The sequence below is a fragment of the Bufo gargarizans genome, chromosome 8 (genome assembly GCF_014858855.1).
Source record: "Bufo gargarizans isolate SCDJY-AF-19 chromosome 8, ASM1485885v1, whole genome shotgun sequence".
NCBI classification, from domain to species: domain Eukaryota; kingdom Metazoa; phylum Chordata; class Amphibia; order Anura; family Bufonidae; genus Bufo; species Bufo gargarizans.
The window spans coordinates 186846176-186869310 of NC_058087.1; the positions used below are offsets into that span (position 1 = coordinate 186846176).

At 43.9% G+C, this 23135-nt stretch overlaps 1 protein-coding gene across 1 annotated transcript; it reads left to right on the forward strand.

The window, feature by feature from the left end:
* The first annotated feature begins 2034 nt into the window (after positions 1 to 2034).
* LOC122945764 lies at positions 2035 to 21777 on the forward strand. The gene is made up of 10 exons (XM_044304941.1): positions 2035 to 2250; positions 3000 to 3083; positions 3247 to 3279; positions 3360 to 3443; positions 4868 to 4941; positions 5786 to 5867; positions 6749 to 6791; positions 7574 to 7687; positions 18125 to 18185; positions 21473 to 21777. Exons 1-9 carry the CDS (start codon positions 2167 to 2169, stop codon positions 18145 to 18147), a joined length of 621 nt encoding a protein of 206 aa, XP_044160876.1. The 5' UTR covers positions 2035 to 2166; the 3' UTR covers positions 18148 to 18185; positions 21473 to 21777.
* The last annotated feature ends 1358 nt before the right edge of the window (positions 21778 to 23135 follow it).

The window sequence follows — 23135 nt, forward strand, 5'->3', positions numbered from 1 at the left end:
ACCCATTCACTGTAATCCGCTGTGGCTGCCCCACGGTCGGTGTTCGTGCCCTATAGCCACAGGGCGCAGACGTTCGTGTGCTGGAGGCCTAAGGGCTTGTTCACACGACTGCCGTGTTTTGCGGATCCGCAAAACACGTATGACTCCCGTGTGCCTTTCGCAATTTGCGGAACGGAACAGGAGGCCTATTATAGAAATGCCTATTCTTGTCCGCCAAACGGACAAGAATAGGACATGTCTCATAATTTTGCGGCCCCATTGAAGTGAATGGGTCTGCACCCAAGCCGCAAAAAATGCGGCTCGGTTGCGGACCAAAACCACGGTCGTGCAAACAAGCCCTAAAGCAGGGATTCCATTTTGCAACAGCGGGAGGGACGCCGGTTTGACATCCCTGCCCTAAATTATTACTAATAATAATTAAATATAGTTACTGCGTATGACAAGTACCGGGAAGCAGCAGCACGTGGCGTGATATGAGGCGCTTTATATATTGTACTGGCTACATGCTGCGCGATGAGTTATACTCCTCGCAGCAATGATCACTGCGAACAGCCCCCTCTATCCATACCAGGCATCCTCAACCTGCGGCCCTCCAGCTGTTGTAAGACTACAACTCCCACAATGCCCTGCTGTAGGCTGATACCTGTAGGCTGTTCGGTCATGCTGGGAGTTGTAGTTTTCCAACATCTGGAGGGCTGCAGTTTGAGGATGCCTGCTCCATACTGTCCCGGCAGATGTTGGAGGACAGTCTGTCTGCCGTCAGCCTCTTGTCGACTGCTCCGAATTTTGTATGTTGGCATCTAGGTGAAGTTTTCAGAGCAGCACAGAGTGTATTGGATCAGTGCCTGTATTGTGGACCCGTAAACGGCTGGTCCGCAATATACGGGCACTGGCCGTGTGCACTCCATGTGCCGTGGATCTATTGACTTGAATGGGTCCGCAATCTGCAACATGTGGCCAATGATAGGACTTCACCAAGCTGTTGCAGAGCAGAGGCATGGATCGGAAGCCCATGGAAGCATTACGAAGCGTTTCCGTGGGTTTCCCACCCGTGCCTCCGCAATGCAAAAAGATAGAACATGTTCTTTCTTTGGCTGTATGTTTGGGATTGCGGACCCATTCAAGTCAATAGGCCGTTTACAGTCCACAATACAGGCACTGATCCAATACGGGTCAATGGGTCCGCAAATGGCATTCACCCAGCCAGCGCCCGTGCATTGTGATCCGCAGCACGGGCTGTTACGCTCATGGGCATGCGCCCTAAATGTGGTTCATTTGACGCCAGTGGGGCTGAGGTTAACGGGGAAATTTATCATTCTCCTTACTCCAAGTCTACGAAAAGCGGAGTCAGGACGTAGCCAGAGTGGAGCCATCATAGACTTCATTATGGTACACGGAGTCCGGAGGAGGCAGGTAATTTACCACTAGGCCTGCGCCTCATCATAAATGACCCTCCTCCTCCGCCAGTGCACCACCTATCAAGATCACCATGGCATGGGCCAGCCTCGGTAAAGGGCGGCGTAAAATGCCAAATGCGGTTAGAAAAGTCCCAAACCCCGTGGATTTGTGACTTTTGTACAACAAACACAGGCGGCGGGGGAAGAATGAATTTTCCCCAAACTGTGAAACTTTTCATATACAAAAATTCCACCATATTTATTATTTATGACTACTACATAACCCATGTGGGGTACCCCCCCCCCCCCAAGACCCCCTGACCAACTTGACAAACCCAGCGTCTGATCTTTTCCTTCACTTTCCCTGTGCAGGAACCCTAGGGCGCAGCGCGGAGCTCCACTTCTCCCATGAATCAGGATGGGGTCCTGCGCTGCGCGTTTCAGCTCCGTCTTTTTCACTAGAAGAGGATTTTCCATTTAGGTGCAAAGGTTTGCAATGAGCCTTATTAATTTATACCAAATCCGGCAGCTCGTCAGCGGTCATCAATCATTCATCTACTGGAGTGGACGGATAATCTGCGATTATGTAAGCGGATGCCGGTGACCCCGGGGTGACATCACAGAATTCCCTTCTCTCCGGGGAGCAGGTGAACTTTGATAGAAGCAATAACCATAAGGAAGGAGGCAAAGTTCAGGAGGCTGGAGACCTTCCTGCTGCAGGATCCCGCTGGAGCTGCCACCTGGCGTACCCACCTGCCCCTGGTGCCAGATGAGCTGGGGATCACCTGGAGATATGGATCAGGGAGGCCACGGACAGATTTCTGGGATTCTGGAGAAGAGGCGGCAAAATCTGGTGAGGAAAAGTAGCTGCTGTGGAAGGAGATGACTCTGCAAAATATCACCCAAGATGTCTATATATATATATTACTACTTGTAATCATTCTCCATGTAGTGACCTCCAGCTGAGCTGCAGTATAAAGCATAGGGGAGGGACAGTAGAGCCCCCTGAGCTTCTGATGAAGTAAGAGGTGGATTTCAGACTGCCTGGGACACCAGTAGACAATGCTGGTGAGCTGGAGCCCGTGGCCCTAGCTGTGTCCTAATGCAGTGTTCCTTGAGTCTGGTGTCCCGAGCAGGTTTTGTTCCGTGGATTTCACGGGTGAAGTCATTGTACTCGGTGTAATATCCCCTGGTCATTACCGTTTATGTTGATTTCAGAGATACTGCCCTGTTGAAGCAGAGCTGCAGTGTAAAGCATAGAGGCAACAGGTTGATTTTAGGCTACCACAGACTCCAACAGGGAATGCAGCAGAGCTAGAGTGGTTGATCATAGCTGAGCAGAGCCGCAGAATGAGCCAGGAGGTGGACTTCCAGCTACCATGGATTCCAGCAGACAGTGCAGCTGAGCCGGAGCCGTGGTCTTAGTGCGGGGCACATACATATGAAATGTGGGCTCCGTGGATGATGTTTTTCCTCTGAGACATCATCTAAGTACCTGGGATGTATTGGCATTAGATTGTCAGCTCATTTGCAACAGGTTGAAGTCTTTCTGTGCGATGTGCTATATTGTATATTGATTTATTTTTTTTGCCACCCGGGCAGAAATTCCATTGGAGGACATACCAGTTTACACTTGAAGGGGCCAAGCTGTCATATTTCAAGATGCGAGGAAGCAATGTCAAAGAGGTGAGGAACGCGGTATTGTACAGGATTAGACGAACATGGCGCCCCGCCTGTCCGCAGGTCCTCAGAGGTATTGCAGCTCATTCCATTCACAACATTGGAGCTGAGCTGTAAGAGACCTTTGGCAGTACACTGGGCCTGAATGTGTTTTCTATGTCTCCTGCAGGGGGAGCTCTGGGGCACCATTGAAATCCGAGATGTGAGTACTGAAGGGTCGCCTACAAATAATGTCATTATTACTATTTCCTCCTAATTATATTTGCCCTGTGCCCGGATCAGGTGCAGTCATTGGTTTGTGTGGAGACGATGGCATCCCGACACCCCATGGAGATAACCCTGCGGAGCGGAAAAGTCATTTTACTGGTAAATACACCACAGAGGCCGGATTGGGAATATCATGGCCCCCACATGAGCGGGCTGATAACAGGGAGCAATAGGTAGTCCTATAAGCAGGACCCACCACCTACTGTTTATGGGGCCTCTGGAATCTCTCCTAATGGCAGATGTCAGGGGATAGAGGAATCGGGCAGCTGGACTTCAACATGCCCAATCCTTTTTTTTCTCATAGGCTGATAACAGGGAACAATAGACTGTATTTAGCGGCAGAGGTGATGGCAACTCCACAGTGTGACGTACGGACGTGTTCACACCTGTGTTGCTGCAGCAGATTCTGAATAGGGGTCTGGTGTCCCGAGCAGGTTCATCAAGTATCTACAACTCCCCCCCCCCCCCCCCATGTGCCAGGCCCCTCACTGGGAATTGACTTACCTCGCTCCTGGTCCCTGCCCCACCGCTGCTGCTTCTCCCTGTACACAGATAAAAACATCCGGTGTCGGAGGGGCAGGCGGGGACGGGGACAAACCTCTCTAGTGTCACCCGCGGTGCTAGGGAGGCTCGTCCCTGTCCCTGCCTGCCATTGGCTGCTCCCCCTCAACACCGGATGTTTTCATCCGTGCACGGGGAGAAGCAGCAGGGGTCTGCTCTGTATAAGCTGGTGACCGTGGACGGAACAAAGGTTTCTCCAACATGCGTGCGGTACCGCAGTGTCTGTAGCTTTACTCCTCAGCTCTCATTGGCGTTCCTGGCAGCAGTTCCTCTGAACAGGATCAGGGCAATGGACATGATCAGCTCCCCTTGGCTGCAGCTCTGGTCCCTGGAGGATGCTCTCACACTTGGATGTTGATGGATTCTCCTGGATCCCTCTTCCAAGCTCTCCCTAAGATGACTGCTGCCTTCCTCTCCAGGCTGAGACCCCCTAAGAAATTTTCAACATCACATGAATCTAGAAATGCAGTCTTTTAGATATGCTTAGGGAACAGCAGCCTCTTGTGGCCAAACAGCAGAATGTCAGTCCAAATCATTTAGGACTACTGTGGTAGTTTTATTCCGACCGCCTCATGGCATGTTTGCTGTGCTGCGGCTGGACCTCACCATTATAGTGAATGGGGCCGGAGCGGACTTCCGGCAGCACGGGGCACTAGCGGTAGCATGGATCCGCCAGGCTGCTGCTCGTATGAAACTAGCCTAACTTTATTTACACAAATACAATGTCCAGACAATGAGTGCTGTTTCCTCATCTCACAGCTCTGCTCCTATAATGGAGCAGAACGATGGAAATCATTAGTGCAAGTGTGAACAAGGCCCTAAAATGCTGGACGACATCACAGTCAATGAGGCCCGGTGGGCACCGTTCATTTTCGTGCTCTGCTCCTATAATAGATATATTAGTGCCAATGTGGACACGGCTTATAATATCCGGTCTCTGATCGCTTCGGTTTTGTGTCCAGGCTGCAAGCAGCAACGAGGAGAGGATGAGGTGGCTGCAGGCGATACAGGAGAGCATGGTGTCCATCAGGAAAAGGTAATTACCACTGGTCCATGATATCCCCCCTACTATATTATATACCCCTAATACACCCCTCTATTATATACCCTCTACTGTATTAGATACTCCTCTACCCCCTTATACACCCCTCTACTATATTATATACCCCTAATACACCCCTCTATTATATACCCTCTACTGTATTAGATACTCCTCTACCCCCTTATACACCCCTCTACTGTATTATATACCCCTCTACTGTATTATATACCCTTCTACCCCCTCATACACCCCTCTACTGTATTATACACCCCTATACTGTATTATATACTCCCCCTACTGTATTAAACGCCCCTCTAACCCCTTATATACTCCTCTACTGTATTATATACCCCTCTACTCCCTAATACACCCCTCTACTGTATTATACACCCCTATACTGTATTATATACTCCCCCTACTGTATTAAACGCCCCTCTAACCCCTTATATACTCCTCTACTGTATTATATACCCCTCTACCCCCATATACACCCCTCTACTTTATTATATGCCATCTACTGTATTATATACCCCTCTACTCCCTAATACACCCCTCTACTGTATTATATGCCCCTCTAACCCCTTATATACTCCTCTACTGCATTATACACCCCTCTACTGTATTATATACCCCTCTACCCCCTTATACACCCCTCTACTGTTTTATATGCCCCTCTAACCCCTTATATACTCCTCTACTCCCTTATATACCACTCTGCTGTATTATACATCCAAGTATTGTATTATATACCCATTTGGTCTATTATATACCGCTCTGCCGTATTATACGTACACCCCTCTATTAATATGGAAGGACAATAACTGGACTTTCAATCTAGTAATCGCCGCTCCTCGGATACCCCTGTCGTGCGGGAAAGGTCTACAGATTTTAGCCGAGGAATCCGTGACTGGATGAGTAAGGTAATGGTGGCTTGTGTGCAGTGCTACTATGCAAGACTGTTAGTCTAAATTGTCTATAGAGATACGAAAGATCTTGCAGTCCCATGTAAAAACACACAGCAGATTAAGGCCTCATGCACATGACCATATGTATTTTGCAGTCTGCAACAAAAAAAAACGGATGACATCCGCGTGCATTCCGTATTTTGCGGAACAGAACAGCTGGTCCCTAATAGGACAGTCCTATCCTTGTCTGTAATGCAGACAATAATAGGACATGTTCTATTTTTTCTGCTGAACAGAAATACGGACATACGGAAACGGAATGCACACATTCCGCGGACCCATTGACCCATGGTTCCGTATACGGTCCGCAAAAAAAAATGGAACAGAAATGAAATTAGAATATGTTTGTGTGCATGAGGCCTAAGAGCTCATTCACACGGCCGTTGCCCCTCCGTTGCTGTATTGCGGCCCGCATACGGTGGGTCTGCAATACACGGGGCACCAGCCGTGTGCATTCCGCATCAAGGATGCGGACCTATTCACTTGAATGGGTCCACAAATCTGGAGATGCGGCGCAGAATGGATGCACAGAAAGGAACCCCACGGAGGCACTACGGAGTGCTTCCATGGGGTTCTGTGCCTCCGCACCGCAAACCGTGCTCTATCTTTTTGCGGAATGGACGGATTGCGGACCCCATTTAAGCGAATGGGCCTGCGATCCGCATGCGGCTGGTTCAAGGTCGGTGCCCGTGCATTGCGGACCACAGCACGGGCACGGCGGGACAACGGCCGTATGAATGAGCGCTAACGGTGACTTGTGCCAAAGGACAAACTCAGCTCAGCTTCATCTGTGCATAAGCATCTAATATAATTCTGAATCATTCCTCTCATTCCAGTCCAATCCTGGGAGTGAAACCGGAAGCCCGATCAGTGCTGAAGGTAAAATGAGCGATATTCCAGTATCCGCCTTGTAGTCTCTGCCTTTCATACATGTTGTAGATACTGAGAATTCAGGAGGTTTTAATTCACATCAGGGAGGATAGTGAGCGCTCCCCACCTGGGTCATAAAACCTATTAATTTACCTTTTCTGATGTGATAGCAAAACACAACCAAGAACAAGGCAGCACCTGACAGGAATCACATGCTGTTTTTGGAGCCTCTCAGTAGTGCAGCCTTAGGCTTTAGGCCTGCAGCTTCAGATAATCAGATCTCAGCCTAGAAGTCAGATACTCAAATACAGTTTTCATATTTTTGGAGTTAGTCCTGGGGGAAAAGATCATGTTGTGCAATGTATTATGCCCGTCATTGCTGAGCACAAAGGCAACCTATAAGGTCTTTCTACTGGCGGGGCTTATTAGGAGTACAAAGATGGCAGATCTGAGACCTTGATTATGTCTCTGCCTGGGATGGAAACCCATTGGCACATCACAGGAGCACCGATTGGGTAACTGAGGGAGCATACTGCCCCTGAAAGCACTTAGATGCCACAGTCGATATGGACCACAGCATCTCTGATCTCTGCCATTAGAGTAAGAGCTCCATGCTCTCGGCACCCATGCAGCTGCTTCACTGGCTTCCGACAGAACCTATTCATAAAAATGCATATAGAGCACAATATAGCCCCTTACTGGCTTCCATGACAATATGTATTGTGGTCACTAAAGGGTTAAATGTCCAGATCTCACGGCATCACTTCAGCTGGTTCTTCTCATTGTCACAGCCACCGATGAAATAACAGACCTGGATTCCTTCATTGACCATACCTTTAGTGGGATCACCTTTAACAGGCAGTCCCAGCAAAAAAAGATGTCCTCGACGGCAAGCCAAGATGCAGGTGATTATCTATCTATCTATCTATCTATCTATCTATCTATTTATCTATTCAAACACCTTGAAATTTTCCACATTCTTTCACGTTACACCCACAAACTATTTTGTATGTATTTTATTGGGATTTTTTGTGATTGACCAACACAAAGTAGCAGGTATGTCTAAAGTGAAAAGAAAATGATAAATGGTTTTCAACATCTTTAGATTTAAAAGTGTGGCATGCATTTGTATTCAGCCCCCTGTACCCTGATACCCCTAAGAAGAACATTAGTTATCAAGCAGCATCATGAAAACCAAGGAACACACCAGACAGGTCAGGGATAAAGTGTAAAGAAAGGTTAGGTTATAAAAAGTATCCCAAGCTCTGAACATCTCACAGAGCACTTCTCAATACATCATCTGAAAATGAAAGTATGGCACAACTGCAAACCTACCAAGACATGGCCGTCCACCTAAACTGACAGCCCAGGCAAGAAAAGGAATAATTAGAGAAGCAGCCAAGAGGCCCATAGTCACTCTGGAGGAGCCGCAGAGATCCACAGCTCGGGTGGGAGAATCTGTTCACAGGACAACTTATTAGTCGTGTGCTCCACGGATCTGGCCAATATGGAAGAGTGGCAAGAAGAAAGACATTTTTTAAAACAAGCCATAAGAAGTCCTGTTTGCAGTTTGCCACAAACACAGCAAACATGTGGAAGAAGGCGCCCTGGTCAGATGTGACCAAAGTTGAACTTTCTGGCCTAAATGCAAAACACTATTGGCGTCATTTATCAAACTGGTGTAAAGTAGAACTGGCTTAGTTGCCCATATCAACCAATCAGATTCCTACTTTCATTTTTGACAGCTCCTTTGGAAAATGAAAGGCAGAATCTGATTGGTTACTCTGGGCAACTAAGACAGTTCTACTTTACACCAGTTTGATAAATGACACCATATGAGTGCTGAAAAACTATCACTACACATCACCCTGAACACACCATCCCCATGGTGGTGGCAGCATCATGCTGCGGGGAGGCCTTTCTTCAGCAGGGTCAGGGAAGCTGGTCAGAGTTGATGGGAAGATGGATGGAGCTAAATACAGGGCAAAAACCTGGTAGAGGCTGCAAAAGATTTGAGACTGGGGCGGAGGTTCACCTTCCAGCAGGACAACGACCCTCAACATCCAGCCAGAACTACCATGGAATGGATAAGATCAAAGCATATTCATGTGTCAGAATGGCCCAGTTACAGTCCAGACCTAAATCCCATTGGGAATCTGCGGCAAAACTTGGAAATTGCTGTTCACAGACGTTCTCCATCCAATCTGACTGAGCGCGAGCTCTTCGGCAGAGAGAATGGGCAGAAATTTTAGCCTCTAGATCAGGGGTCAGCAACCTCTGGAACTCCAGCTGTGGCAAAACTACAATTCCCAGCATGCTCCATTCATTTCTGTGAGAGTTCTGAGAAGAGCAGAGGAAGTATGCATGCTGGGAGTTGTAGTTTTACAACATCTGGAGTGCCGGAGGTTGCCTACCCCTGCTCTAGATGTACAAAGCTGGTAGAGACAGACCCCAAAAGACCTGCAGCTGTAATTGCTGCGAAAGGTGGTCCTACAAAAGTATTGACTCAGGGGGGCTGAATACAAATGCACTCCACACTTTTTATCTATCTATCTGTCTAGGTCTCTCTATCTTTCTAGATAACAAATATATCGTGGATCACCCGTCCCCGGTCTGTGGTCAAGGTGCTCTGTTTTTAGATGATTCACCCTATCATCCAAAAATGGTATTAAAGTATATAAAGTAAAAACAGGCTCTCACCATCTGGTCTAAATAGTAAAATATTGTGTTTAATAGGTAATAAAAATATCGTATTTGATAGATAATAAATATTGATAAAATATGAACCCCTAGCTAATTGCATTTGTTACTATTGTTGCTATATATATATCAGGATATGAGTATATTGTGGTGAATATACCTATTCCCTAACGTTTGATAAAGCTGCTGGATATACTTAATAACTTGATTTGGTGAAAAGCAAAGATTGTTGCGTGATTCTTATAAAACTATGAATAAAATATTGTGTGAAGGCATATGCATAATTGTGCTCAAATAAATATATATGTGCTCCAAAAATATATTCAATAAATATATAAATAGTCCCCAAAAAAAAATATATATATATATCTATATAGTTCCCCAAAAATATATATATAAATAAATAGTCCCAAAAAAATATCAAAAAGTTGTCAGTACCGCTTATTATATTAGCAATCGAAATTGTGATTTGCCAGACATAAGTAGGTTAGTATGTCATATAACTGGAGTCTCCCTGGAGACTGGGTGATATTAGTGGGACTGACGTCTGGGGCGTCCCCCTGATGCACAGCCTCTTACCTCACCCTCCGTTCGGTGGTCAGCAGACTTGGCTCCTCTGTCTGTGCACCTATATAAATAGGTAAGCCGTGTTGCAACCTGCAAGATGCCCGGTACGTTGCAGACTCCGGACTATGTGATGTGCGGACCTCGGCGTCCCACGTGATCCGGCAAATAAGCGCTGTCATGTGATACTGCACGTGATGCAGAGAAAGTCAGATGGTGACGTTTCAGTATTTGACTCTGCAGGATCTTTCAAGGGTTCAGTCCTTTTAATAAAAATCCAAGATAGAATCTTATATAAAGTTTTAGGTGGGTAGTTCTCTATTCCAAAACAGCCAGACGTGTTTCGAGGTGACAACCTCTTCCTCAGTGGCTTAGGCCGAGGTCTATGCATCGCATGGTCCGGAGACTGCATCGTAGGATCACGTGGGACGCCGAGGTCCGCACATCACATAGTCCGGAGTCTGCAACGTACCGGGCATCTTGGAGGTTGCGACACGGCTTACCTATTTATATAGGTGCACAGACAGAGGAGCCAAGTCTGCTGACCACCGAACGGAGGGTGAGGTAAGAGGCTGTGCATCAGGGGGACGCCCCAGACGTCAGTCCCACTAATATCACCCAGTCTCCAGTTATATGACATACTAACCTACTTATGTCTGGTAAATCACATTTTTGATCGCTAATATAAGCGGACTGACAACTTTTTGATATTTTTTTGGGACTATTTATATATATATATATATATATATATATTTTTTTTTTGGGACTATTTATATATTTATTTAATATATTTATTTATTTGAGCACAATTATGCATATGCCTTTACACAATATTTTATTCAATATTTTATTCATAGTTTTATAAGAATCACGCAACAATCTTAGCTTTTCACCAAATCAAGTTATTAAGTATATCCAGCAGCTTTATCAAACGTTAGGGAATAGATATATTTACCACAATATACTCATATCCTGATATATACAGTACAGACCAAAAGTTTGGACACACCTTCTCATTCAAAGAGTTTTCTTTATTTTCATGACTATGAAAATTGTAGATTCACACTGAGGCATCAAAACTATGAAATAACACATGTGGAATTATATACATAACAAAAAAGTGTGAAACAACTGAAAATATGTCATATTCTAGGTTCTTCAAAGTAGCCACCTTTTGCTTTGATTACTGCTTTGCACACTCTTGGCATTCTCTTGATGAGCTTCAAGAGGTAGTCACCTGAAATGGTCTTCCAGCAGTCTTGAAGGAGTTCCCAGAGATGCTTAGCACTTGTTGGCCCTTTTGCCTTCACTCTGCGGTCCAGCTCACCCCAAACCATCTCGATTGGGTTCAGGTCCGGTGACTGTGGAGGCCAGGTCATCTGGCGCAGCACCCCATCACTCTCCTTCATGGTCAAATAGCCCTTACACAGCCTGGAGGTGTCATTGTCCTGTTGAAAAATAAATGATGGTCCAACTAAACGCAAACCGGATGGAATAGCATGCCGCTGCAAGATGCTGTGGTAGCCATGCTGGTTCAGTATGCCTTCAATTTTGAATAAATCCCCAACAGTGTCACCAGCAAAGCACCCCCACACCATCACACCTCCTCCTTCATGCTTCACGGTGGGAACCAGGCATGTAGAGTCCATCCGTTCACCTTTTCTGCGTTGCACAAAGACACGGTGGTTGGAACCAAAGATCTCAAATTTGGACTCATCAGACCAAAGCACAGATTTCCACTGGTCTAATGTCCATTCCTTGTGTTCTTTAGCCCAAACAAGTCTCTTCTGATTGTTGCCTGTCCTTAGCAGTGGTTTCCTAGCAGATCTTCTACCATGAAGGCCTGATTCACACAGTCTCCTCTTAACAGTTGTTCTAGAGATGTGTCTGCTGCTAGAACTCTGTGTGGCATTGACCTGGTCTCTAATCTGAGCTGCTGTTAACCTGTGATTTCTGAGGCTGGTGACTCGGATGAACTTATCCTCCGCAGCAGAGGTGACTCTTGGTCTTCCTTTCCTGGGGCGGTCCGCATGTGAGCCAGTTTCTTTGTAGCGCTTGATGGTTTTTGTGACTGCACTTGGGGACACTTTCAAAGTTTTCCCAATTTTTCGGACTGACTGACCTTAATTTCTTAAAGTAATGATGGCCACTCGTTTTTCTTTACTTAGCTGCTTTTTTCTTGCCATAATACAAATTCTAACAGTCTATTCAGTAGGACTATCAGCTGTGCATCCACCTGACTTCTCCACAACGCAACTGATGGTCCCAACCCCATTTATAAGGCAAGAAATCCCACTTATTAAACCTGACAGGGCACACCTGTGAAGTGAAGACCATTTCAGGTGACTACCTCTTGAAGCTCATCAAGAGAATGCCAAGAGTGTGCAAAGCAGTAATCAAAGCAAAAGGTGGCTACTTTGAAGAACCTAGAATATGACCTATTTGCAGTTGTTTCACACTTTTTTGTTATGTATATAATTCCACATGTGTTAATTCATAGTTTTGATGCCTTCAGTGTGAATCTACAATTTTCATAGTCATGAAAATAAAGAAAGCTCTTTGAATGAGAAGGTGTGTCCAAACTTTTGGTCTGTACTGTATATAGCAACAATAATAACAAATGCAATTAGCTAGGGGTTCATAGTTTATCTAAATCACCTACCAATATTTATTATCTATCAAATACGATATTTTATTGCCTATTAAACACGATATTTTACTATTTAGACCAGATGGTGAGAGCCTGTTTGTACTTTATATACTCTCTATCTATCCCTCTCCCTCACACTCACTCATATCTATCTATTATTATAGCACTGAATTTGGGTCTTTATTAAGTAGGACATCTGCCATCTCCATGTCTGGTTGGTATATATTTATAGTCCTCTGTCCTGTCTGGCATTTGATGAATTGATATGCCGGCAGCAGCTTTGGCCTTTCCTGCAGGGCTTCTCTAGACTTCAGTCAAGTGGCAAAATAATACACTGAGATTTGCTTGTGAAAGTGAAACTGCATTAAGAGAGACAAGCATCAGAAACAGACGGTAACCCGCGCTGTCTGACTGCTCTTCTGTTATGTGTTGTCGATTGCTTTCCTTCCCAACATTAAAACCGATGCCCCCGCTGTTCGAAAAACTAAAAGTAAACATATTATATACTCAGTGTTGGACTGGGGTACTTAGGGCCCACCAGTGTAACTGATTCTGGGGGCCCACCTTAAGGCTCCTGCACACAAACTTATTTTTTTCCACGTCTGTACCGTTCACTTCACTTCAATGGGGCTGCAAAAAAATATAAAAGACTCTGTGTGCATTCCGTGTGTGTATGTCCGCATGGCCGTTCTGCAGAATGATAGAACATGTCCTAGTATTGTCCACGTTACAGATCTGGATAGGACGGTTCTATTAGAGGCTGTTCTGTTCCGCATAATGTGGAATGCACACATCCGGTATCCATGTTTTGTGGATCCACAATTTGCAGACTGCAAAACATCCAACGGTCGTGTTCATGAGCCCTTACAGTGATAACAGGAATATTACAGATGAAGTATGATGGCCGACACTCACAGCACAATGTACAGACACATATCTGGATATCCTGCACTCAGTCAGAAACAAGACACGTGCAGCGCACACCAATCACTCATCGGACACGTGTGGCACACAAGACACTTATACGTGGCTCACATGTCACATACTGCACATACACCACTGATACATACAGTGCCTTGTAAAATTATTCACCCCTTGACCTTTTTCATATTTTGGTACATTACAGAATTTTATGTGATGGATCAGAACACAATAGTCCAAGTTGGTGAAGTGAAATGAGAAAAATATATAAATAAAACAGTTTAGAAATAGAAAACAATTGGCATGTGCGTATGTATTCACCCCCTTTGTTAGGAAGCCCATAAAAAGCTCTGGTGCAACCAATTACCTTCAGAAGTCACATCATTAGTGACATGATGTCACCTGTGTGCAATCTAAGTGTCACATGATCTCTCATTACATATACACACCTTTTCTGAAAGGCCCCAGAGGCCTTAGGTAACACCTAAGCAAGAGGCATCACTAACCGAACACTGCCATGAAGACCAAGGAACTCTCCAAACAAGTAACGGACAATGTTGTTAGGGTTAGGTTATAAAACAATATCCAAATCTTTGATGATCCCCAGGAAATGGAAAGAACATGGCACCACAGCAAACCTGCCAAGAGACGGCCGCCCACCAAAACTCACGGAATGGGCAAGGAGGACATTAATCAGAGAGGCAGCACAGAGACCTAAGGTAACCCCGGAGGAGCTGCAGAGTTCCACAGCACAGACTGGAGTATTTGTACATAGGACGACAATAAGCCGTACGCTCCGTAGAGTTGGGCTTTATGGCAGAGTGGCCAGAAGAAAGCCATTACTTTCAGCTAAAAACATAAAGGCATGTTGTGAGTTTGTGAAAAGGCGTGTGGGAGACTCCCAAAATGTATGGAGGAAGGGGCTCTGGTCAGATGAGACTAAAATTGAACTTTTCGTCCATCAAAGAAAACGCTATGTCTGGCGCAAACACAACACATCACATCACACAAAGAACACCATCAACCACAGTGAAACCTAGTGGTGGCAGCATCATACTGGGGGGGACTGGGAAACTGGTCAGAGCTGAGGGAAAGATGGATGGAGCTAAATACAGGGATATTCTTGAGCAGAACCTGTCCCACTCTGTGCATGATCTGAGGCTCGGACGGAGGTTCATCTTCCAGCAGGACAATGACCCCAAACATACGGCTAAAGTAACACTTGAGGGGTTTAAGGGGAGACATGTAAATGTGTTGGAATGGCCGAGTCACAGCCCAGATCTCAATCCAATAGAAAATCTGTGGTCAGACGTAAAGATTGCTGTTCACAAGCGCAAACATCCGACCTGAAGGAGCTGTCAGCAGTTTGCAAGGAGGAACGGGCAAAAATCCCAGTGGTCAGATGTGGCAACTGCTCCTAGAGACTTATCCAAAGCGACGTGGGGCTGTGATTACCGCAAAAGGTGGCTCAACAAAGTATTGACTTTAGGGGGTGAATAGTTATGCACCTGTAATTTTGTCCTATTTGTTGTTTGCTTTACAATAAATAAATAAAAAAACATCTTTAAAGTTGTCGGGATGTTCTGTAAATTAAATTATGCAAATCATCAAACAATCCATGTTAACTCAAGGTTGTGAGGCACCAAAATACGAAAAAAGTCAAGGGGGGTGAATACTTTTGCAAGGCACTGTAGATCATATATAGCACACACCAATCACACATAGGAAACACACAATGCACACACCAAGACATTTATGCCTAACCCTATTAAGTGTAGCACAAAGGGGTTAAAGGGGTCGTCTCACCTCAGCAATTGGCATTTACCATGTAGAGAAAGTTAATACAAGGCACTTACTAATGTATTGTGATTATTCATATTGGATCCTTTCCATCACATTATACACAGCACGTATCCGTGGTTATTACCACCGTGTAATCCAGCAGCGGTGGCCGTGCTTGTACACTATAGGTAAAGGTGTTGGCCTATGCGCACTTCCAGCCTTTCCCTATAGTGTGTAAGCACGGCCACCGCTGCTGGATTACACGGTGGTCGTAACCACGGATACGTGCTGTGTATTATCTAATGGAAAGGAGGCAATATGGACAATCACAATACATTAGTAAGTGCCCTGTATTAACTGCATGATAAATGCCATTTACTGAAGTGAGACAAACCTGTTCAACCCCTTTAAGCATAAATGTCTGGCATGAAATTTACCAAATCTTAACCTCCTCAGATTGTACAGAATCTACATTATAATTAAAAGGGTTGTCCTACCATAATGACCTATCTCCTATCTACAGGATCGGTGAAAAGTATCAGATTGCTGGGGTCTGACTGCTGGAACACCCACTGATCATGAAAAAAGGGGTCCTGAGACATTCAATTACATTACCGCCAATCTATGTACACAAGGGTCTTAAGACCATGTTCCCTTGATCATGGGGGTCCCAGCAGTTAGACCCCCACCAATCAGACACTTATCACCTGTTGTGTCATAGCTGTTGGACCTTCTCACATTCTCTATCCTTAAAGGGGTTCTGCAGTTTGTTTTAACTGATTATCTATCCTCTGGATAGATCATCAGCATCTGATCGGCGGGGGTCCGACACCCGGGACCCCCGCCGATCAGCTGTTTGAGAAGGTAACGGCGCTCCAGCAGAGCCGCGGCCTTCTCACTTTTTTACCGCTGGCCCAGTGACGTCACGACTAGTATTAACTTGCCTGGGCGCGGCTAAGCTCCATTCAAGTGAACAGAGCTTAGCCCCGCCCAAGCCATTGATACTAGTCGTGACGTCACTGGGTCAACGGTAAACAGTGAGAAGGCCACGGCGCTACTGGAGTGCCGCTGCCTTCTCAAACAGCTGATCGGCGGGGAGTCCCAGGTGTCGGACCCCCGCCGATCAGATGCTGATGATCTATCCAGAGGGTAGATTATCAGTTAAAACAAACTGTAGAACCCCTTTCTGCTCCTATGTACAGGTTTTCTTTGGGTGTAAAAAAAAAGAAATAAAAATTACAAATCTGGCCCAAAATATATGTCAAACTAAAATAGAAATGCTCGCTTGTTAAAGGGCCTGTGTCTACTTCTATATGTGTGGCCTTCTGTATGTGTGGCCTGTCACACCATCAAAAAGGGGACAGGACACGTTCCTAGGATCAGTGGGGGTCGCAGAATGGGACCCCACTAATCATATAGTTATGCCCTATGGTGTGGAGAGGATAACTTGAAAACTTGGACAACCCCTTTAAATCCTCCACCACTCCACCACCAGTATCTCTTTACATGGCAGCAGTGATGCCTGTAGATACGGAATATCATCACTGCCGCCATGTAAACCATACGAGTCAATACTGGAGAATGTGACGCACTGGGCAGAATTTTTCGGGCATAAGTCCAACTCCCTTTGCAGGTCACAACCTTTAACAAAACCCAAGCAAAGGCACTAGAGGAGCAATGTGAGCAAAGGGCACAAACGGAGGGTCCTAACTGAAACAGAGGCATTAGGGTCACCTGAGACAGTGGGGATCCTGGAGCAGGGGTAACTGGAGAAGAGGCAATATTAGCGGTGCATTTAGAGTGGGGGCATCTGAGCTGGGGCATTTATGGGGGTTCACCTAAAGCAGAGGCTTTGGGGGGACCTAGGACAGAGTCCCCCCATTACCACTCTGAACTCTGCAGAGAGCAGCACATTCATAGATCTGAGTCTGCTATAAAAAAAAATCCCTTATTTCCCTCTTACAGTCTCCTACAGATCACTACTGTCACACACCTGAGAAATCAGCCCAGCACCGCAGAGGAGTCCTTCTCTTCAGCAGCCATAAGTTTTATGACAGCAGGGAGGGCAGGAGGATGGCCAGACATGTTCTCTGCTCCTTCACAGCAAGCAGCCGGGAAGTTTAGAAGATACTGCGGGGCCTCCTGTACAATGTACACCAATACGAGGCTGCATCACTGTGCGATACTGCCACCTAGTGGTTACAATAATTATCTCTCCTGAGAAATAAGATAAATAATTACTCCTCAGTCTTATCTCCGGGCGCAGGAGACTGTCTCCCCGGCGGGCCAGTCCGAGCCTGTATATACTGTATATATATATATAACATCATCTGTTGAAAGTTTTTTCAGTACTGGAATGCATAAAACGGCTCTCTCTCCCCCTTCCCAGCAGGGAGTCCCAGCACACTCCTCCATCACTAATAGACATTACCTCCCACTCTAAGGAGCAGACTATTCTGCAAATGGCAGAAATGTTTGTTTCATTGACAGGGGCATCCACCTGTCTATAAGAAAGGATATTTTCATCTGTTGAACACTTTCTGTTTTTCCCCAGCTTCAATGTGCTGTCTTATAATAAATAATTTTACAGCCTGATAATCCAACTGCTCTCACCTGCAGTGAATTCACCGAAATCAATGTTTAGAATGTGTAAAACCGGCTTCTTATTCAATCAAATCCTGTTTATTCCTTGAAAGTAAAATCCTCCTCTGTTTTCTGATTTTAGAGAGCAGCAGTCACAACACATGACAAACAGGAGTGGTGCATTATAACGATTGTCACATACGGTGAGTGGAAGCAGCTTGTGTACATCTGAAGAAGTGCTAAAGGGCGACTGCTGATAAGAATGTGAATCACCCAGAAATGGATTCTGGCTCCAGAGAAGTTATCACATAGGTTGTATTACCAACCTGCTATATTTTGAAAGTCTCTCCCATCATGCCTTAGGAGTAAGACAAACTTCATATTCTCCACAGATTTCGATATATGGTCCCATAAGTACAAGAATATAACTGCTATAATACTGCTCCTATGTACAAGAATATAACTACTATAATACTGCTCCTATGTACAAGAATATAACTACTATAATACTGCCTCCTATGTACAAGATTATAACTACTATAATACTGCTCCTATGTACAAGAATATAACTACTATAATACTGCTCCTATGTACAAGAATATAACTACTATAATACTGCCTCCTATGTACAAGAATATAACTACTATAATACTGCCTCCTATGTACAAGAATATAACTACTATAATACTGCTCCCTGTGTACAAGAATATAACTACTATAATACTGCCTCCTATGTACAAGATTATAACTATTATAATACTGCTCCTATGTACAAGAATATAACTACTATAATACTGCCTCCTATGTACAAGAATATAACTACTATAATACTGCTCCTATGTACAAGAATATAGCTACTATAATACTGCTCCTATGTACAGGAATATAACTACTATAATACTGCCTCCTATGTACAAGAATATAACTACTATAATACTGCTCCTATGTACAAGAATATAGCTACTATAATACTACTCCTATGTACAGGAATATAACTACTATAATACTGCCTCCTATGTACAAGAATATAACTACTATAATACTGCTCCTATGTACAAGAATATAACTACTATAATACTGCTCCTATGTACAAGAATATAACTACTATGATACTGCCTCCTATGTACAAGAATATAACTACTATAATACTGCTCCTATGTACAAGAATATAACTACTATAATACTGCTCCTATGTACAAGAATATAACTACTATAATACTGCTCCTATGTACAGAAATATAACTACTATAATACTGCTCCTATATACAAGAATATAACTACTATAATACTGCTCCTATGTACAAGAATATAACTACTATAATACTGCTCCTATGTACAAGAATATAACTACTATAATACTGCTCCTATGTACAAGAATATAACTACTATAATACTGCCTCCTATGTACAAGAATATAGCTACTATAATACTGCTCCTGTGTACAAGAATATAACTACTATAATACTGCTCCTATGTACAAGAATATAACTGCTATAATACTGCTCCTATGTACAAGAATATAACTGCTATAATACTGCTCCTATGTACAAGAATATAACTACTATAATACTGCTCCTATGTACAAGAATATAACTACTATAATACTGCCTCCCATGTACAAGAATATAATTGCTATAATACTACCCCCTATGTACAAGAATATAACTACTATAATACTGCCTTCTATGTACAAGAATATAACTACTATAATACTGCCTCCCATGTACAAGAATATAACTGCTATAATACTACCCCCTATGTACAAGAATATATCTACTATAATACTGCCCCTATGTACAAGAATATAACTACTATAATACTGCTCCTATGTACAAGAATATAACTGCTATAATACTGTCATCTATGTACAAGAATATAACTACTATAATACTGCTCCTATGTACAAGAATGTAACTGCTATAATACTGCCTCCTATGTACAAGAATATAACTACTATAATACTGCTCCTATGTACAAGAATATAGCTACTATAATACTGCTCCTGTGTACAAGAATATAACTACTATAATACTGCTCCTATGTACAAGAATATAACTGCTATAATACTGCTCCTATGTACAAGAATATAACTGCTATAATACTGCTCCTATGTACAAGAATATAACTACTATAATACTGCTCCTATGTACAAGAATATAACTACTATAATACTGCCTCCCATGTACAAGAATATAACTGCTATAATACTACCCCCTATGTACAAGAATATAACTACTATAATACTGCCTTCTATGTACAAGAATATAACTACTATAATACTGCCTCCCATGTACAAGAATATAACTGCTATAATACTACCCCCTATGTACAAGAATATATCTACTATAATACTGCCCCTATGTACAAGAATATAACTACTATAATACTGCTCCTATGTACAAGAATATAACTGCTATAATACTGTCATCTATGTACAAGAATATAACTGCTATAATACTGCTCCTATGTACAAGACTATAACTACTATAATACTGCTCCTATGTACAAGAATATAACTGCTATAATACTGCTCCTATGTACAAGAATGTAACTGCTATAATACTGCTCCAATGTACAAGAATATAAGTACTATAATACCGCCTCCTATGTACAAGAATATAACTACTATAATACTGCTCCTATGTACAAGAATATAACTACTATAATACTGCTCCTATGTACAAGAATATAACTACTATAATACTGCCTCCTATGTACAAGAATATAACTACTATAATACTGCTCCTTTGTACAAGAATATAACTACTATAATACTGCTCCTATGTACAAGAATATAACTACTATAATACTGCCTCCTATGTACAAGAATATAACTACTATAATACTGCTCCTTTGTACAAGAATATAACTACTATAATACTGCTCCTATGTACAAGAATATAACTACTATAATACTGCCCCCTATGTACAAGAATATAACTACTATAATACTGCTCCTATGTACAAGAATATAACTACCATAATACTGCAAGAATCTAACTACTATAATACTGCTCCTATGTACAAGAATATAACTACCATAATACTGCAAGAATCTAACTACTATAATACTGCCCCTATGTACAAGAATATAACTACTATAATACTGCTCTTATTGGTTTTCTTACTGGATCTCCTTCTTCAGTGTCTCACTTACCTGCATTGCTGTAAGGCCGAATGCACACGGACGTGAGCGGTCCGTGGTATCCCGGCCTGGCATTCTGCTGACAGGTTGCTATGACGCCGTGCGCTTCATGCCGCCGCTGCACTACAGTAATACACTCGTATAGATCATACGAGTGTATTACTGTAGTGCAGCGGCGGCATGAAGTGCACGGCGTCATAGCAACCAATGACGCCGTGTGCTCCTGCTGTCAGCAGGATGCCAGGCCGGGATACCACGGACCGCTCACGTCCGTGTTCCACGGCCGTGTGCATTCAGCCTAAAGCTGTGTTTTTCCTGGACTGATGACATCTCTGTGTATTTCAGGCATCTTCTTCATTCAGTCTTGAAGATCCTTCTCCTCCTGTATATGAAGAGCCCCATTTTCTTGTAGCTGATCATAGACTTTCCCATTTTGCCAGACACGTGCGGTGAGCGCCCCCTGCGGCTCTGGAGGGTCTCCTGTGTGTCAGACGGTCTGATGCTGTGAGCGCTCCGCAGGGTCTGCAGAGACTTGTGTGCTGATAATCATTTCTGTAGACGTCTTATTACTGAGGAAACGAGAGGGAAGAAGGAAAGATGAAAATAAAGCGCTGACATTTAAAAAATTACTTTGAAAGTAAAATCTTGTGAAAAGAAAAAGAAATGATTTTTATCAAATAAATAGAATAATCTTTCATTTTATGTAAAAATTCTGTGATTTGCAAAATCCTAAAGAGGATTTTTCAGGAGCTTCCACGTGAGTAATATTTTGCGGGTGGTGGCTGCAGACCGCTCTCCTCCACAGTGGCTGACGATGGTGGCAACTTCCTGCTCTCAGTTACAGTAAGAGGAGCAGCTGTGGAGCCCAAACTGCTGCTCTAAGTGAAATTCTGGAGGATGAAACCTGGGGTGGTCACCTGAAAACCAATATGCTGAAAGCCATCTTCTTCAACCTCTAGTCTTGGCCAAGTGTGCGTTTTTTCTGACTGGGGAGAAAGTTGCTGCCAGATTCACCTCTCCCTTCTGACATCAGCTTATTTTCCTGGAACAAAAGGATCGGGCAAGCTGGAATCCAACTGCCCTACCCTTATCTCCCACCACGTCTGGGCAAACCTACACATTAGAAGGTCAACCAGTCCCAGGGGTGCACCTAGCCTTTCAGCTACCTGAGGTGAAAACTGATTAAGCACCCCCCCATGCCAATTTCTTAACCTAACCCCTTCCCTTCAGCCCATGGCCCATCGGGGCTGCCCCTCTCTTGCCCCTACCTGTTGCTGCCTGAGGCGATCGCCTCACCTGGCCTCATTGGGGGTGCACCACTGACCAGTCCCACTGATGGGTTCAGATGACATTAATCTAATGTGTGACCAGAAGATGAACATTCATAAACTGTGAAGATGGAAGAACCAGAACTAGCGATGAGCAGATGGATCCACTGGTTCATTGGCCAGTAAGCGTCAGTGATGATTGGTGTCATTTCAGACCCAGCCGTTTTTGTCTTTGCCTTAACCCTTTGAGGACCGACCAAGGGACATATTTGTCCCATGTTTTTAATTGCCTGTATCATCTGATTAAGATGATTAGACTTAAAATACTTTTTTTTTTTTTGAGTCAAAATATTAGTTCTTATCAACAAATGGATCTAGCTTTATTTATTGTTCAAATACATTCTTAAGGGGGAAAAAATAAAATTATTTTTATATTGATATAAAGGTAATCTTATGGTCCTCAAAGGACCTCTGTCAGCAGATTTGTACATATGACCTGTTACATGTGTTGTTCCCATGTTCATCTGAGCCCAATCTGGACATATGACGTGTCCGTGTCTCCTGGGGTATGTATTCTTGAGGTGGGAGCATCTTCCTATATACGTCCCTGGGCTCCTAAGGTTCTTCAGTTCCTCAGGACTGGGCAGATGATAAGGTTCCGTACACAAGGGACTAAAAAGAAAATAAAGTCTGTAAATGACATAAATTGTGAGGATGTAGGAAGAACAGCAGCAGCTCAG